We start from the raw sequence: 19,056 nt of genomic DNA on the forward strand, positions 1-19,056 counted from the left end.
TTTTTTACGGTGATTCTTTCATCTGCAGGAGCAGAATTCATTGTCACTGAGTCAATTAGGATAATGAAAGTGAGGAGCAGGAGGGGGCTGCTGAAAGGGTGCACTGGGAGAAATCTGGCGGAAGCCAGACATGTTTTTTTATGAAGAGACTGGGAACTGAGGGCAATGATTGACATGTAAAATCGGCACCAGAATGGCAAGGCGTTGAAAATGCATCTCCTGGAAATTGTGTGTTTCACATGTCAGGCACGTAGACTTTCAGAAGATCCCTCTCCAGGCTGTTCAAAATTTGTACAGCATTTCCCATAGGCATTCCTCGGTAGTTACTTCAGTCTGTGTGTCTGAGAGACTGTGTATTAAACCAATGATTTTATGCCTTTTTGAAGCCTTGAGTTGTGTTTAACCCACTAACAGCCGTTGAAATGGTACCTGTTAAAGGGTCAGTGAATTGGTTACTGGATTAAAAGAGGGAGCTTACTTTTTGCAACGTTTTCCATTGACAGCACCCAGTTCAAAAAGTAAGCTGCTGAGACCCTGAGCTGTGGAATACCCTTCCTCTCCCCCTCTCTCTCTGCATCTCTTCTTCTTTAAAACCCACCTTCCTGCAAGTGGCAGATGTTTGAGAATCGCTCCTGTGAAGGAAGTTGGGTTGTTTTACTACGTTAAAGGTGCTATCTAAATGCAAATTGTTGTTGTATCTGCCTCCTGCATAAACTGAGGTCCTGTTGAATTGTTTATTGATGGAACCGCTCTTGTACTCACTGGAATGAGATTTTATGGCCTTGCTGGAGCAAGACCAGAAACTCCTGCCCAAAGTCAGCAAAGATGTCCATTGTCAGACCCTCGCCCGTGCCGATTCTGTGGGGGGCGAGGTGGTAGAGTTCCGGCATCACAAAGTAACCCAAACTCTATGTAGCTTCAACTCCTTGTGATCACCAATGGTAGTGATGTTATCAAACTTGTGTTTGTTTTCCTTGGGATGCTTCACTATATAGGGTGGCTGATGACTAGAAATGTAATGTTGGCCACATCCATCTGCACGTTGAACATTTATAACATGTGAACCCTTTCAAATGTCCTCTGATTTCTGTTACCTTTTAGACTGACTGACTTGGTCTCATTTGAACCTGGGTTCTATTCTAAAAGTTGCTGCAATCCAAATGTGGTTCTTTTGCAAATGGCCTATGCCACTTAAATTGCCTTTGGAATGGCCTTTTTGCAAATTGTCCCAACTGATTCCAACCTGGTGCACGGTGCTCTCTAGGTGAGTCCATGGTGCATTTTAAATTACAGCACTTTGTATAGTTTGTGGTTGGAATGATGCATGTTGTTGGAATGTTTAATGGGTTTCAACTTTCGATGCCTGCACCACCAACTCTTGTTACCATTATTAACATTCACAAAACTCTGTGTTGTATTTCAACAAGTGGGTTTAGAGTATAGCATCGCAATGTTATTTGGAGCTGAGTGTATTTCCTGCTTTTGGAAATGGCACCACAGGAGATTTTACGTGATGTGCCTGAACATTAGATACCGAATGCTTCCATTGTATTTTTATCACCAAAACACCACCCCATCAGCATAAACCAGAGTATGTGAGAGTTCAGGCACTTGCCTAGAAATTGGAGGGAGAATTACTCAAAAAAGTGTGAAACAGATGAGGTATCTGTGTATCCCAGGAACGCTACCCCAAGGAGAAGAATCATTTGGTTCAAATAAAAATAGAGGGCACAAAGTGTAGATTGGTGGCAGTTTTGCCTTCTCACTGCAGTTTTTGATTGCTGTGCCTCCTTTTATACAAATAAATAAGATGCAAGTGTCCTGCCATGTGATTTTCCCGAGAGTTGCTATGTAAATTGTTGAGGGGGTTTAATGATTGCGAGCAAGAGAAAATCTAAAGAGCCTCAGAGCCACGTGTCTGGTTGAGTATATCCATTTTGTTAACGGTTTCAGAGAATGGTTGCCATGGTGCCTCTGTCATCCTTTTCTGGAGGTGTACTCTGGACATAATAGATTTATATGTAGCCTTGGTATCCAGCCTTAGTCGAAAAAGGGAGCAGAGGATTGGGAAGCTGCACCCAGGTGTCAGAGCGTGGGAATCCTGCAGCTGTGGGTTAGCTGGACAAGCTGAAGGACGGAGGTGGGCTGTATAGCAGTAAGTGGCAATGGCGTTTTACAGCCCACCTGTAGAAAGCTACTTCCAGATATCTTTCATGTTCTCTGGTTAATTCTAGTCTCTGATCAGACTCAAATAATGTGTGGGCTGTAAATTCAAATGGAGGGAGGAGGGTTTTAATTGTTTTGGATGTTGCATGTTACAGGAAGGCTGTGTTACTGTAGTGATGTTTGCCAGAGCTTTATACTAGCCTCAGCTTGTTACTGCATCAAAACATTGTGTTTGACTTGTGGTTGAATCAGCGTTTTATTTTCACTTGTTTCCATGTCATTACCCCACCAAAAACAAATGTCTCGAATACAAGTCTAAAATAGTAGATAATACTCTGAACTGAGCTAACTACTGAGAACATTGCATACAGTGTGGAGCATTTACAGCAGTCCGTCCGTCTGAAGTCTGTGCAGCAGCTTTAATGTAATAAAACATCCAAGGTATTCGAAGGAACGTTATAGAACAATGTATCACAGTTCCACATCAGGCGAAGTCAGTTCAGATGATTAAAAGCTTGATCAAAGAGGTAAGTTTTGGAAGCAGGAAAACAAGGTGGAGAGCATTAGGGAGGGAATTCCAGAGCTTGGGGCCTAGGCAACTGAAGATATGGCCACCAATGGTGAAATAATTCAAGATATTGGAGATGCCGGCGTTGGACTGGGGTAAACACTGAAAGAAGTCTCACAACACCAGGTTAAAGTCCAAAACTCACCTGACGAAGGGGCAAACCCTGAAAGCTAGTGGGTTTACTGTCAAATAAACTTGTTGGACTTTAACTTGGTGTTGTGAGACTTCTTACTGTGAAATAATTCAAATCAGGGCTACTCGAGAGGCTAGAATTAGAGGAGCACAGATATTTGGGGCACATTAACTGTGTTCCTGGGATGTGGGTATCACTGGCTAGACCAACATTTATTGATTTATTGCCCATCCCCAGTTGCTGTTGGGATGGTGGTGGTGAGCTGCTGCCTTGAAACACTGCAGTCTATGTGGTGTTCGTACATCCACTGTGCTGTTAGGAAAGGCATTCCAGGATTTTGACCCAGTGACAGAGAAGCAACTCAGAATAGTAAGTGGCTTGGAGGGGAACCTCCAGGTGAAGGTGTTCTCATGCATCTGCTGTCTTTGTCTTTCTAGCAGGTGGGGTGGCCTCAGCTGGCGCCCAGCAGCTGACTTAGAACTGGTGTGGACCAGGGGAATCCGACTGTTTAATTAAAACATGTACGGAAGGTGTTGTCAGAGATGCCTTGTGTGATGCTGTAGTGCATCTTGTAGATGCGTTGCAGAGTTAGGGAGGACTTGAGGTGATTTGAAAACAAGGAGGAGAACTTTAAAATCAAGAGATTGCACATCCAGGAACCAGTGTAGGTCAGTGAGCAACAGGTGGAAGAGGGCAGGATATGGTGAAGTTAGCATGGGCAGCAGAGTCTTGGAGAGAGCCCCACACAATCACAGTTTTATGGAGATCTGTTAGTTTGGACAGTGTCTTTGTTCTGACTTACCAATATTGAGCATTTCTGCTATTCAGAGATGGGATTGGTGCTATTTGAAGGTTGCTTCAGAAGTTATAATTTTCATCCTGGATGAAGCTGAAGTGAGCTTTTGAATCTTGAATGGAGTGAGCCCTGGAGTGGTGGGTCAGGAGTGAGCTCCTGAGATGGAGTATGGGTGTAGAGCTAACCCTCAGAGTGATCCTGCTATAGGCTGTAACGGGCACTTAATGTCAGGTTGGATATTCCGTTTATTCAGACCTGTGCACTTGGCTGCCTGTCTCTGCATTTCACTTGGTAACGTGAGCTTGCATTATCTGCTGAAGGATTTTTGAATAATCCGTTTAACATCTTGTGCACAGCAGTGTGAGAGTGGATTGGCACCAGCCACGAGAATATTCTGCAGTGTGTTTCTCTCGCAGCAGTGATCAGTGTTTACCAGTTCCATACAGACCAATTAGAGGCAAGCAAATACTCAGTAAACATTTTAGTGGGAGAGGGTTGTGGTGGGGATTATGAAGACAGGCCATGATTTTCATTTCCCCATCATGCCAGCCTGTTCTCCATGGTCGCTGGTGTTGAGCTGGATGTGGGAGCGGAAGAGCAGGCAGGGTGAAATAAAGGAGGTCTGTTATTTTGAGTTGTCCAGCAAGGCTGGTTTTCCAGCATCCCACACGTTACCGACTTCTCTCAAGCTTGTTGTGTTCAGTTATTGGAAATGGTTAGTTTTTTAAAATCATCTTTACTGCACAGTGTTAACATTTAGATGTTTGTATCTATTTGTAAGGATCATTTTTCTTCCTCCTCCAATCTGTGCTCAATCATTCCTCTTCCTCAGTAAAAACTGCAGATTTCTCCACTCCCTTCAGGCAAGTCATTAGCACAGTTTTACCGGAGTTGGCACATGGCTGAAATCCAGGAGGTATTTCCTCACTGCTGACATTGAGGCTTCAATTTGTAAAAGATCAGGAACCACCTTGTGACATGTATATGGGCCTCACACTGACAAATCTGAAAGCACTGGGCAGTGTAGTGTGCTCTGATCGGTTAGATTCTGGTTTCATATCATGAGTACAGAGGGATGGACATAGCAACTAAAGGACAGGGATGTGGGAATGAAAAGGTTCAGCACTGAGATAAGGGGCCAGCTATGAGCAATAATAGCACCTTTCACAATCACAGGAATTCCACCACCCCAGAGTGAGGGGTGGATTTAACTCTAACATTGAGAGGGCCACGTGTTCCCCACAGTTCCTTTATAGCCCTGGCCTCGCCGTCCTGTGGCGATTCCAAACAAAGTGCCAAATATTTCTTCAAAGAAGAATCTGGCACAATCCATTGAACAGCCACGTGTAAAGCATATTTTGAATTCTGCAATGAAAAGGTCTAAAGTTAATTTTTGTTTTTGCAGTCGGGAGAGACACCAACCACACCAAAATACTCCAAGGACTGTAAGGAAAGCTTCTTCCCTTCTACGCCAAACACAGTCACCACAACTGCTCCAACTTCAACTACATCCACTACAGCGGTGCCTGAAAACCCCAGGCCAAGTGACCCACAGTCCAAAACCAGGTTAAGCAGCACTGCCCAGGAGGATCTGCGAGCTGCTGAGGTTACACCAATGTTAACGCCAAGAGACATCGAACCCCAAACTACCGGTCCCACAGAGACACTGTCCAGCCTATCATATCTCACTCAAGGTAAACTTTAATGCTGATTAAAATGATGACTGGCATTTATGAACTCCTGGGCTTAACATAACATCCTTAGGCATTTTGCAGAGACTTAAGGAAAATGGGCACCCAGCTTCAAGGAGACAGACCAGACAGGGAAGCCAAAAGCTTTGATGAAAGAGGTGGGGCTTAAGAAAGGTTCCCTAGAAGGTGGAAGGTTTATGCAGCTAATGAGTGGCCAGGGAGAGGAGGCTGCACGAGAAGCTGGAACCAGAGGGATGGAGAATTTTGGGTGTGTTTTTTAGGGCTGCAGGTGGTTATGAAGACTCAGAAGCGAGGTCATAGAAGAACTTGAACAAAAGGTTGAGAATTTTAGATAGGGACCAAGAATTAATATGAAGCAGGAATGACAGTGCAATAGGCAAGAAAGAATTTTATGATATGTATAGAGTTTTCAACGGCAATGAAATTGTTTTTAAAGAGGTGTTTTCATTCCATGGAAAGCTTGGTTTTCATGCAGGCCAATTGGCAGGGGATGTGTGGCTTCCATTTTCTTCCTCCATTTTGCTCTCCAGACGTGAACGGTTTGTGAGTGACTCTGACATCAATTTCAGCAGCCTGTCAGTCTTGCGAAAACTGGAAAGTTTATGAAAATCTTTAGGCTCATTGCACCCTTTGATCGATCTCTACTTCACTATCCTGGATGCTATCCTGCAACCATAGTCCCTTCAGTTCAGTCCTGTTTCTTGCAGTTTGTTTCAGCTGTCAGTTATTATTTGTGTGAAATCATTCTCCTTCAGTCCTGTGTTCAGAGGAAGGCTGTAGCGTGGTTGTGTTGTCAATGGGCTTTTTTATTTCTTAGTGTCACAAGTAGGCTTACACTGACACTGCAATGAAGTTACTGTGAAAATTCCATAGTTGCCACACTCTGTAGCCTGTTTGGGTACACTGAGGGAGAATTTAGCATGGCCAATGCACTTAACCAGCACATTTTTCAGGCTGCGGGATGAAACTGCAACACCTGGAGGAAACCCATGCAGACATGGGGAGAACATGCAGACCCCACACAGACAGTGATCCAAACCAGGACTCGAACTCGGGTCCCTGATGCAGTGAGGCAGCAGTGCCAACCACTGTGCCACCAACTAGTACTCCAGAGGCCCAGTCTAACAGCCTGGGGAGAAAGGGTCAAATCCAACCCAATGCAAGTGGTGAAACTTAACTTCAATTAATCAAAAAAAATCTGGAATTAAAAAGAGGTAGACTTAGGTAGTAATAGTGAGCCTATCATATGTAACTATTGGTGCTTGTCACTAAAGCCCATCTGGTTCTCATTAATGGGAAGGTCCTTATCTGGTCTGGCTTACACGTGACTCCAGATTCTCAGCAAATGTGGTTGATTCTTAACTGGCCTCTGAAATATATCAAACTGTGACAAAGTCTTAAAAAAAAAATGAAGCCAAGCTGACCACCTTTCATTGACTTGGGCATTTGTCAATGCAGTAAAAAGTCTGACAACACCAGGTTTTAGTCCAACCTATTTATTTGATAATATACTCACAAGCTTTCGAGGGGACTGCCTCTTCGTCAGGTGAATGGAGAGTTCTGGCCTCAGACAGAGCATATAAAGCACAGACAGTTTAGAGATTACTGATTAAAATGCGAATCCTTACACCTAACCTGCTGTTCAAGACCTGAAGTGGCTGATAATGTGAGTGGAAGGAGCACTGATCACAGTTTAAAGAGATGTGTATTGTCTCCAGACAGTACAGTAAGTGAGGTTTTGCAAACCCAGGCAAGTCACGGGGGTTACAGATAGTGCGACATGAACCCAAGATCCCTATTGAGACCGTCCTCATGTGTGCGGAACTTGGCTATCAGTCTCTGTTCAGCGACTCTGCGCTGTCGTGTGTCGTGAAGGCCGCCTTGGAGAATGCTTACCCGAAGGTCAGAGGCTGAATGCCCGTGACCACTGAAGTGTTCGCCAACAGGAAGGGAACAGTCTTGCCTGATGACTGTCGAGCGATGTTCATTCATCCGTTGTCGTAGCGTCTGCATGGTCTCCCCGACGCTACGACAACGGATGAATGAACATCGCTCGACAGTCATCAGGCAAGACTGTTCCCTTCCTGTTGGCGAACACTTCAGTGGTCACGGGCATTCAGCCTCTGACCTTCGGGTAAGCATTCTCCAAGGCGGCCTTCATGACACACGACAGCGCCGAGTCGCTGAACAGAGACTGATAGCCAAGTTCCGCACACATGACGGTCTCAACAAGGATCTTGGGTTCATGTCGCACTATCTGTAACCCCTGTGACTTGCCTGGGTTTGCAAAACCTCACTTACTGTACTGTCTGGAGACAATACACATCTCTTTAAACTGTGATCAGTGCTCCTTCCACACACATTGTCTGTATCTTTAAGACTTGAACAGCAGGTTAGGTGTAAGGATTCGCGTTCTAATCAGTAATCTCTAAACTGTCTGTGCTTTATATGCTCTGTCTGAGGCCAGAACTCTCCATTCACCTGACGAAGAGGCAGTCCCCTCGAAAGCTTGTGAGTATATTATCAAATAAATAGGTTGGACTAAAACCTGGTGTTGTCAGACTTTTTACTGTGTTTACGCCAGTCCAACGCCGGCATACCCACATCATTTGTCAATGCTGCAGAGTCATCCTTAGGAACATGTGGGGGATGGTACCAAAAGTGGGAGAACTGTCCTGCAGCCCATTCAAGCAACAACCTAACATGGTCATTCTCACTGAAATATACATATAATGACCCAAATGCCACCAACACCATCCTTGACAACATTGCTATACAGTTGGGAGGGCATTGCCTTGGGAGTCCTCAACATTGACTCCAAAACCCATGTGTCTCATGGCTTTAGATCAGATGTGGACAAGGCAACCTCCTGCTGATTACCACGTGCCAGCCTCCCTCAGTTGAGAAATCAGTACTCCTTCATGTTGAACACTACTGTAAGGAAGCACTTGAGGGTGGCAGTCGTACAGAATGAGTGGCTCAGTAGCACCACTATTGTTTGAGCTGATCAAGTCTTAAAGGACATATTTGTTCAGCTGAGACTGCGGCAGGTGATGAGGGAACCAACGCAAGAGAAAAACATACTTGACCTCATCCTCACCTATCTACCTGTCGCAGATGTATCTGCCCATGCCCGTGGTAGGAATGGCAGTGGTTCATAGTTGGAGCCCCATCTTCACATTGAGATTCCCTCCATTCTGATGTGTGGCACTATCATCATGCTAAATGGGATGGATTTGCAACAGTTCTAACAACTCAGAACTGGGGATCCATGAGATCCTGTGGACCATTAGCTGAAGCAAAATTGTATATACGCACAATCCATAATCTTATGGCTTGGCATAGGTGGGCAATGTGGGTCTCCCTGCGTCACATGGCCTGCATAATATGGTTCGCCAATATATTCCCATAGTTAGGGATAGGAAGAAATTCAGTGATGCCCAAATCCCGTGAAAGAATAATATCCCCAATTCTCCCATCAAGCCTGGAGATCAGACCCCTGGTTAAATGAGAGCCATGGACAGCACCAGGCATAAGTAAAATTTAGGTATCAATCTGATGAAGCTACAACAAAGGGCTACTTGCACGCGAAACAGGAGAAACAGAATGTGATTAATACTGTTGCATGATCCCATGACCAATGCATCAGATCTCAGCTCTGCTGGCCTGCTACATCCAGTTGTGAATGGTGGTGTACAATTAAACAACTAACTGGTTCCACAAATATCCCCATCCTTAGTGATGGAAGAGCTCAGCACATCTGTGCAATAGAGAAAGCTGAAATATTTGCAACTGTCCTCAGATGGAAGTGCTGAGTGGATGGTCCATCTTGGCCTTTTCTTGAGGGCCCTGTGCCAGCCTTCAGCCAATTTGATTCAATCCACGTAAGAAACAGCTGAAGGCACTGGATTCTGCAAAGGCTATAGATCCTGACAATATTTCAGCAATAGTACTGAAGACTTGCCTTGTCCCTAGCCAAGCTGTCCCAACACAGCTCCAACCCTGGCAGCTACATGACAAATTGTAAAATTGTCCAGGTATACCCTGCATAGAAAAAGCAGGACAAATTCAACCCGGCCAATTATCATCCCATCAGCCTACTCTCAATCATCAGTAAAGTGATAGAAAGGTTAAAGTCAGTCTTACTCAAATATAATCTTCTCATTGACACTGAGTTTGGGTTCTGCCAGGGCCACTCGCTCCTGGCCTCATTATAGCCTTGGTCCAAACATGGACAAAAGAGTTGAATGCCAGAGATGAGAGTGACAGCCCTTGACATCACTGCAGCATTTGACCAAGTTTGGCATCAAGAAACCCTCGCCCTTGACACTACTGCAGGACTCCCTCAGAATAGTGTCCTAGGCTCCTTCAGCTGCTTCATTAATGACCTTTTTTCCATCATAAGGTTAGAAGTGGAGATGTTCTCTGATTGAAAAATAGAAACTAGCAGCAGGAGTAGGCCATTTGGCCCTTCAAGCCTGCTTCACCATTCATTATGATCGTGGCTGATCATCACATTCAGCGTCCTGATCACCTCTCACCTCCATATCCCTTAATTCCTTTAACTTCAAGAGCTATATCTAATTTCTTCTTGAAATCGAGTGACGTTTTGGCCTCAACTATTTTCTCTGGTAGTGAATTCCACACATTCAGCGCTCCCTGGGTGAAAATATTTCTCCTCATCTCAGTTCTGAAATGTTTACCCCGATCCTCAAACTCTGATCCCTAGTTATGGACTCCCTCACCATTGAGAACATGCTTTCTGAATCTACCGTGTCTAACACTGTTAGAATTTTGTAAGTTTCTATATGAGATCCCTTCTCACTCTTCTAAACCCCAGTGAATATAATCCTAACCGACTTAGTTTCTCCTCATATGACAGACCAGGAATAAGCCAGGTAAACCTTCTCTGCACTCCGTCTATTGCAAGGACATCTTTCCTCCAATAAGGACACCAAAACTGTACACAGTACTCCAGGTATGGCCTTACCAACACTGTAGACAATTGCAACAAAACATCCCTTTGCCTGTACTCAAATCCTCTCACTGTGTATGCTAACACATCATCTGCCTTCTTCACTGCTTACCATACCCGCATGGTTATTTTCAGCGACTGATGGATAAGGGCATCAAGTTCTCACTGAGTATCCACCGCTCTCAATTTACCCGTTCTAGTAATAATCGATAACGTCACGTTTATCCACATTATACTGCATCTGCAGTGCAGATACCCACTTACTCAGCCGGCCCAAATCATGTTGAAGCATCTCTGCATTCTCACAGCTCATGGTACCCCACTTGTCACTGCCTGCCAATCAGAAAAAGACCCATCCATGCCAACTCTTTGCTTCCTATCTGCTTTCTATTCATCTCCTGACATTGCAGATATTCTCTTTAATTTTGCATTGTAGCCTCTTATGTAAGACCTTGTCAAAAGCCTTCTGTAAATAAACCACATCCACTGGTTCTCACACGCACATGCACAATGTTCACCATTCACAACTCCTCAGATATTGAAGAAGTCTGTGTCCAGGAGCAGGAAGACCTGGACAACATGGCTAGGGTTGCAATGTTCTGTACAGTTGAATCATAGAACCCTGCAGTGCAGAAAGAGGCCCTTCGGCCCATCGATTCTGCACTGAACACAATCGTACCCAGGCACTACCCCCATATCCCTACATGTTTTACCCATTAATCCCTCTAACCCATGCATCCCAGGATACTAAGGGACAATTTTTTAGCACGGCCAATCAACCTAACCCGCACATCTTTGGACTGTGGGAGGAAACCGGAGTACCCGGAGGAAACCCACGCAGACACAAGGAGAATGTGCAAACTCCACACAGACAGTGACCCAAGCTGGGAATCGAACCCAGGTCCCTGGAGCTGTGAAGCAGCAGCGCTAACCACTGTGCTACCGTGCTGCTAAGGGAGAAGCAATATTTGTGCCACACAAGTGCCAGATAATGACTATCTCCAATAAGAAAGAATCTAACCATCTCCTGTTGACATTCAATGGCATCACTATCACTGAACCTCCCACTATCAGCATCCTAGATGTTAACATTGGCCAGAAACTGAACTGGGCTAGCCATATAAATACTATGGCTACAAAACCAGGTCAGAGTCTGGCAGTTCTGCAGTTTATAACTCACCTCCTAACTCCAAAGCCTGCCCACCACCTACAAAGCACAAGTTAGAAATGTAATGGAATATTCTCCATTTGTTTGGATGAGTGCAGCTCCAACAACACTCAAGAAGCTCAAGACAAACAGCCTGCTTAATTGGCACCCCATCCACCACTTTCGATATTCAGTCCCTCCACCAATGCACAAGGGCAGCAGTGTGTACCATCTGCAAGATGCACTGCAACAACACACCAAGTCTCCTTCAACAGCATCTTCCAAATCCATGACCTCTACCTCCTAGAAAGACAAGAGCAGCAGATCCATGGGAACACCACAGGTTCCCTTCCAAGTCACTCAGCATCCTGACTTGGAAGTATATCACTGTTGCTGCGTCAATGCCCTAGAACTCCCTCCCTAACAGCACTGTGGGTGTACCTGCACCACATGGCCTGCAACGATTCAAGAAGGTGGCTCACCACCTTTACAGGGGCGATTAGGAATGGGCAATCAATGCTGGCCCAGCCAGCAACTCCCATATCCATGAAGAGATTTTTAAAAAGTTCCTAATTTTTAAACCACACCTTTTGTTCTTAAATATGAAAATCTGATCAACTTTTAATAATTTCCCTTTGTACCTTTGTTTGGTTATGTTGAAGTCGCCACTTTTCCAGAGACCAAAAACAGCTTCTGTCATTTTTCTGCATAGTTTGAATTGCTGATACCCAACCTGAGTTACCACTGTTAATCCCCAAGCCTAATTTTGTGTAATGTCTGCACACAGCCATGGCCCAGCATGCTGCTGAGGGCAGGGAGCCTTTCCCATATCATCAATTCATTTGTAAATGGTCACCATTTTTGAAGCTCCCCAAATGCTAATCTGGTTGAGATCAGATAGTCATACCCCGGCATTGGACCGGGGTAAACATAGTAAAAAGTCTCACAACACCAGGTTAAAGCCCAACAGGTTTATTTTGTAGCAAAAGCCACTAGCTTTTGGAGCGTTTGCTGCCCCTTCGTCAGGTGAGTGGGACTCCCACTCAAAAGTTTGTGTCTTTATGTGCCCTGTTTCTGAAGAGAACTCCCATTCACCTGACGATGGGGCAGCAAGCGTTCCGAAAGCTAATGGCTTTTGCAACCAAATAAACCTGTTTTACTTTTAAGACTTATGAGATTTCTTACTGAGATCAGATAACCCAGCACAGACCAAAAATTGGATCAAAGTTGTGAGCTTTGCGGTTCAAGTGCTTACGGAACCAGGGCAGATTCTGATTTTTTTATTGGATGTGGGATATTTCCCAATTTCTTCATCCCCTTCATTGTCTTGTTTGTTGCAGTGGACCATTCTTCCCCAACACCCAGTATTGCTGCTGCCAGCATTACACGAGGTAGCCCAGCAGGGTGAGCTGCCAAAGCCACACGTGTAGTTGTGGGGCCTTTGGCCTCCGCTCTCCCCCCCCACTCTCTGGCACAACCACGATTGTGAGTGTGTTCGTTGAATTAACAGAGCTGGGCCTTTGCCCACTATTCCATTGCACAGCATGTTGCTACAGCAGATGTACTGTTTTGGGACTGTTTAGTGCTGTAGTTAGGCAGAGGTTGAGTTTATTGCTAACTGGCATTGAGAGCTGGATGGATGCTTTATTTTCACTCAAGTGTTCCAGTAAGGGCTGGAAACAATTTCTGAAAATGACTTGCCGCTTGGCAGCAAACAAGGTTAAAAAAAATGTTTTGATAAACTTTACATTCCATTTCTAAATTCTGTGCAGAAAAAAATTCTTTGTTTTCGAAATCAGTTGTAAAATGGGTAGGGGTGAGCAAAAGGGGCCCAAAGGATTAGAATAATTAAACAGGAGGAAATTGCTTATTGCAGGTATCTTGGGTCCATTCTAATTACAGTGCCTTGGAAAATTCCAGAACAACTCTATTCAGTCCATCAAGCCTTACCAGTATTCTTCTCCACATGAACTTGTTCTCACTCTCTCGCTTGTTCCCTATTCCCTTCACTGTTCCTCTTTTTAAACAACTGTTTAATAACCTTTTAAACGAGGTTATGGTCCTTGCTGCGACAAAGAATTGTACATTCCAGCCACACTCTGTGCAAAGATGTATTTTCCTCTTGTTGTTAATTAAGAAAACTACAAGAAGAATTTTGTGCCCTCCCCCCTTGACCTGATTTCATCACGAGGCTAAAGATTCCAACACTGGGCAGTACAGTAGCACAGTGGTTAGCACTGCTGCTTCACAGCTCCAGGGACCTGGGTTCGATTCCCGCTCGGGTCACTGTCTGTGTGGAGTTTGCACATTCTCCTTGTGTCTGCGTGGGTTTCCTCCGGGTACTCCGGTTTCCTCCCACAGTCCAAAGATGCGCGGGTTAGGTTGATTGGCCGTGCTATAATTGCCCCTAGTATTCTGGGATGCTTAGGTTAGAGGGATTAGCGGGTAAAATATGTAGGGATATGGAGGTAGAGCCTGGGTGGGGTTGTGGTCTGTGCAGACTCAATGGGCCGAAGGGCCTCTTTCTGCACTGTAGGGTTCTATGATCTTCTGTGATCTACGACCTCCATGTGAGGTTTCTATTCCAAGTTGGTGAGACCACATTTGGAATATTGTGTTCAGTTCTGGTCACCTCACTATAAGAAGGATGTGGAAGCATTGGAGAGAGTGCAGAGGAGATTTACCAGGATGCTGCCTGGTTTGGAGGGTAGGTCTTATGAGGAAAGGTTGAGGGAGCTGGGGCTTTTCTCTTTGGAGCGGAGGAGGATGAGAGGCGATTTAATAGATGGTGACTTAATTTGTTAATGACTTACGGTTGTAGGTCCTTAATAGATGACTTAAGATGATGAGAGCGATTGATGGAGTGGACGTGCAGAGACTATTTCCTCGGGTAGATGCTGTTACTAGGGGGCATAACTATAAGGTTCATAGTGGGAGATATAAGAGGGATGTCCGAGGTAGATTCTTCACTCAGAGAATGATTGGGGTGTGGAATAGACTGCCTGCTGTGATACTGCAGTCGGACACTTTAGGAACTTTCAAGCGGTTATTGGATAGGCACATGGAGCACACCATGATAGGGAGAATGATAGGGAGTGGAATAGCTTGATCTTGGGATTGGACGTAGCTCCACACAACATGGAGGACCGAAGGGCCTGTACTGTGCTGTAATGTTCTGTGTTTGTGAGACAATGATCTCAGTGCATCAACTAACAATATCCTTTTGTGAAGGAATGTTTTCACTATTGGGACACTGCACTCAACTGTAGAGATTCTTTAAAAAAAGCAATGTGTATAACATAAATGCAGTATTTAAATAAGATGGGAGAGTTGGTGTAGTTTTGATATGTTGTTGCACTAATGTCACATTGCCAAAGCATGTTAGACACCTTGTGGTGGTAAGAGCACCCAGCAGCAGCTCCTGTTCAGAGATCAGGGTTTTATTAACTGCACAAGCTTATAATACTCCCTCGGAGCAAGAAAGCTGTGTCTTGATTGAGTACCTGACAAATAGCTAAGTTCCTTAAATTAAGTATTGATTTTATAATCTATTACTCGCTTCTCATACTAGTACAAGATATATTTATGGATAAAAAGCGTGGGCATTCCCCAAAAGTATCTTGTTCGGCTGCCTCAAACTTCCAGTGTTAATTTTTCAGTTCAATGTACTGACCTATTTAATATGCAAATACACTCACACACATAAGAACATAAGAAATAGGAGCAGGAGTAGGCCATCTAGCCCTTCGAGCCTGCCCCGCCATTCAATAAGATCATGGCTGATCTGAAGTGGCTCAGTTCCACTTTCCCACTTTCTCCCCATAACCCTTAATCCCCTTGCCTACCAAAAACCTATCAACCCGCCTCTTAAATATATTTAGCGAGGTAGCCTCTGCCACTTCAACGGGCAGAGAATTCCACCCTTTGAGTGAAGAAGTTCCTCCTCAACTCTGTTCTAAACTGCCCCCCCCCCCCCCCCCCCAAATCTTGAGGCTGTGCCCTCTAGTCCTGCTGTCCTTTCTGAGCGGGAAGAACCTCTCCACCTCTACCCTATCCATCCCTTTCATCATCTTATATGTCTCAATGAGATCCCCCCTCATCCTTCTAAACTGTAACAAGTACAAGCCCAGTCTATTCAGCCTCTCCTCATAGCTCAACCCCCTCAACTCTGGTATCAGCCTAGTGAACCTCCTCTGCACTCCCTCCAAGGCCAAAATATCCTTGTGCAAGTGCGGCGACCAAAACTGCACACAGTACTCCAGTTGCGGCCTCACCAGTGCCCTGTACAGTTGCAGCAAGACCTCCCTACTTTTATATTCAATCCCCCTCGCTATGAAGGCCAGCATCCCATTTGCCTTCCTAACCACCTGCTGCACCTGTCAGCTGAGTTTTTGCGACTCATGCACAAGGACCCCCAGGTCCCTCTGCCCTGTAGCATGCTGCAGCTTTTTGCCCTGTAAGTACTAGTCCTTCCTACTGTTGTTCCCACCAAAGTGGATAACCTCACAGTTGCCAGCATTTTATTCCATCTGCCAGGTCTTCGTCTACTCGCTTAGCCTATCTAGATCCCTCTGCAGACTTTCCACACCCTCCGCACAATTTGCTTTTTCACTTATCTTTGTGTCATCAGCAAATTTCGACACCTTACACTCAGCTCCCTCCTCCAGATCATCTATGTAAATGGTAAATAGCTGAGGCCCCAGCACCGATCCCTGGGGCACTCCGCTAGTCACACTGACGACACTGAATGCATTTGTATAGTGCCTTTCACAACATCAGGATGTCCCAAACTGCTTCACAGCCAGGGAAGCACTATTCAAGTGCAGCCACTGTTGCAAGAGAGTAAACACATTATAATCTCTCCACAGCTGACTCCCACAAGCAGCCAGGACACGAGGGATAACTCCCCTGCTCCTTTAAAAAATAATCCCATAGGATCTCTTACAGCCTTCTGAAAGGACAAATGGGATCTCAGTTTAACATCTGAGACAGTATCTCCGACAGTGCTGCATTCCCTCAGTACTGTGCTGGAGTGTCAGCCTTGATTTCAATGCTGAGGCTTGGCTGACACAAAAAGTATGGCAAAACAAGTCTATTTGAAAAGTTATCCACATTCTCCCTGGGATCTGCAGAGTCTGTGTGATCTCCACCCCCCAGTCATGCCAACGATAAATTGCTTTTGAAGTTACTGTTATGTGCGTAAATTCAGCAACAAATTACACAGAACCATGTCCTATAAACATGCCTGATGAATTGTTCTGTTGCTCGAAAGTATCTGATGAGGGGTGATTGTTATACAGGGTGCTGAGTAGATTAGCTTAGAATATAAAAACAGCAAAAATTTCTACAAGTATATAAATTGAAAACGAGCGGCAAAAGTAAACATTGGTCCTTTAGAGGACGAGAAGGGGGATGTAATAACTGGAAGTGAGAAAATTGAACAGGTATTTTGTGCTGGTCTTCGCAGTGGAACACACACATAACATGCCAAAAATTGATGACAGGAAGGCTGTGACAGGTGAGAACCTAGAAACTATCATTATCATGAAAGAGGTAGCGTTGGGCAAGTTAATGGGGCTAAAAGTAGACAAGTCTCCTGGCCCTGATGGAATGTATCCACGGGTACTAAAAGAGATGGCAGGAGAAATAGCAAACGCACTAGTTGTAATTTACCAAAATTCGCTGGACTCTTGGGGTGGCTCCTGCAGATTGGAAAACAGCAAATGTGATGCCACTGTTTAAAAAAGGAGGTAGACAAAAGGCAGGTAACTATAAGCCAGTTAGCTTGACTTCTGTAGTAGGGAAAATGCTTGAATCTATCATCAAGGAAGAAATAGCGAGACATCTGGATGTAAATTGTACCAATGGTAAGATGCAGCATGAATTCATGAAGGGCAGGTCATGTTTGAGTAATTTGATGGAATACTTTGAGGACATTTCATGTGCAGTGGACAATGGAGAACCTGTGGATGTGGTGTATCTGGATTTCCAGAAGGCATTTGACAAGTTGCCGCACCAAAGACTGCTACATAAGATAAAGGTGCACAGTGTTACTGGTAATGTATTAGCATGGATAGAGGATTGGTTAACTAACAGCAAGCAAAGAGTGGGGGTAAATGGCTATCTTTCTGGTTGGCTATCAGTGACTAGTGCGGTGTCTCAGGGATCAATATTGCAACAGCAATTGTTTACAATTTACATGGATGATTTGGAATTGGGGACCAAGTGTAGTGTGTCAAAATTCGCAGATGACACTGAGATGGGTGGAAGAGCAAAGTGTACAGAGGATGCTGAAAGTCTGCAAAGGGATATAGATAATTGAAGTGAGTAGGCGAGGGTTTGGCAGATGAAGTACTGTGTTGGTAAGTGTGAGATCATCTGTTTTGGTAGGAATAACAATAAAATGGGCTATTATTTAAATAGTAAAAAATTGCAGCATGTTGCTGTGCAGAGGGACCTGGGTGTCCTTGTGCAGGAACCTCAAGGAGTTGGTTTGCGGGTGCAGCAGGTAATTAAGAAGGCAAATGGAATTTTGTCCTTCATTGCTCGAGGGATGGAGTTTAAAAACAGCAAGATTATATTGCAGCTGTATAAGATGCTGGTGAGGCCACACCTGGAATACTGTGTACAGTTTTGGGCTCCTTACTTGAGAAAGGATATACTGGCACTGGAGGGGGTGCAGAGCAGATTCACTAGGTTGATTCCGGAGTTGAGAGACTGAGTAGACTGGGGCTATACTCATTGGAATTCAGAAGAATGAGGGGAGATCTTATAGAAACATGTAAGATTTATGTAGGGAATGGATAAGATAGAAGCAGGGAAGTTGTTTCCACTGGCAGGTGAAACTAGAACTAGGGGGCATAGCCTCAAAATAAGGGGAAGCAGATTCAGAACTGAGTTGAGGAGGAACTTCTTCACAAAAAGGGTTGTGAATCTGTGGAATTCTCTGACCAGTGAAGCAGTTGAGGCTACCTCATTGAATGTTTATAAGGCAAGGATAGATAAATTTTTGAACAGTAAAGGAATTAAGGATTATGATGAACGGGCGGGTAAGTGGAGCTGAGTCCATAAAAAGATCAGCCATAATCTTATTGAATGGCGGAGCAGGCTCGAGGGGCCAAATGGCCTACTCCTGCTCCTAGTTCTTATGTGCTGAGAGAATTCCCAATTCCCATTAAATAATGCCAGGAGATCATTAACATCCCTCTAAATGATTAGAACAGCCAAGGTGAAATCTCTGCTTAACATAGCAGTATAGCACCTCAATATGAAATGCTTCCTCAACGCAACAGTCAAGTCTCTGCCTAGATTGTGTTCAACTTCTGCATTGGGAGTTGAACCACAACCTTCTAACTCAGAAAAGATTGCTGTCAACTAGGCTAAGCTGATATTCTGAACCTCAAAATATCACTCCATTTTTCACACTAGTCATTCAACAGCCCTAGAGAGTGAGGTGTCTGTGTTTGTGAGCATTGTGATAGATTGGATCAATGTTAACCGGAACTGCCGCAAGCCTCTTTCACCCAGCCTCCATAGACAGAGGGGATATTCATACATTC

The 19,056-nt window shown here is 44.6% G+C and overlaps 1 protein-coding gene across 2 annotated transcripts in view; it reads left to right on the plus strand.

Annotated features, from left to right (window-relative positions):
• cabin1 (calcineurin binding protein 1) overlaps positions 1 to 19,056 on the plus strand; it is a 464,629-nt gene that overhangs the window by 421,269 nt on the left and 24,304 nt on the right. For both annotated transcript variants that reach the window (XM_080208567.1, XM_080208568.1), the window contains exon 33: positions 5,069 to 5,357. In XM_080208567.1, the coding sequence (XP_080064693.1) occupies positions 5,069 to 5,357 (289 nt within the window). The remainder of the gene's footprint in view (positions 1 to 5,068; positions 5,358 to 19,056) is intronic.

Source organism: Carcharhinus amblyrhynchos, chromosome 20, assembly GCF_965287045.1.
Source record: "Carcharhinus amblyrhynchos chromosome 20, sCarAmb.v2.hapA, whole genome shotgun sequence".
NCBI lineage: Eukaryota > Metazoa > Chordata > Chondrichthyes > Carcharhiniformes > Carcharhinidae > Carcharhinus > Carcharhinus amblyrhynchos.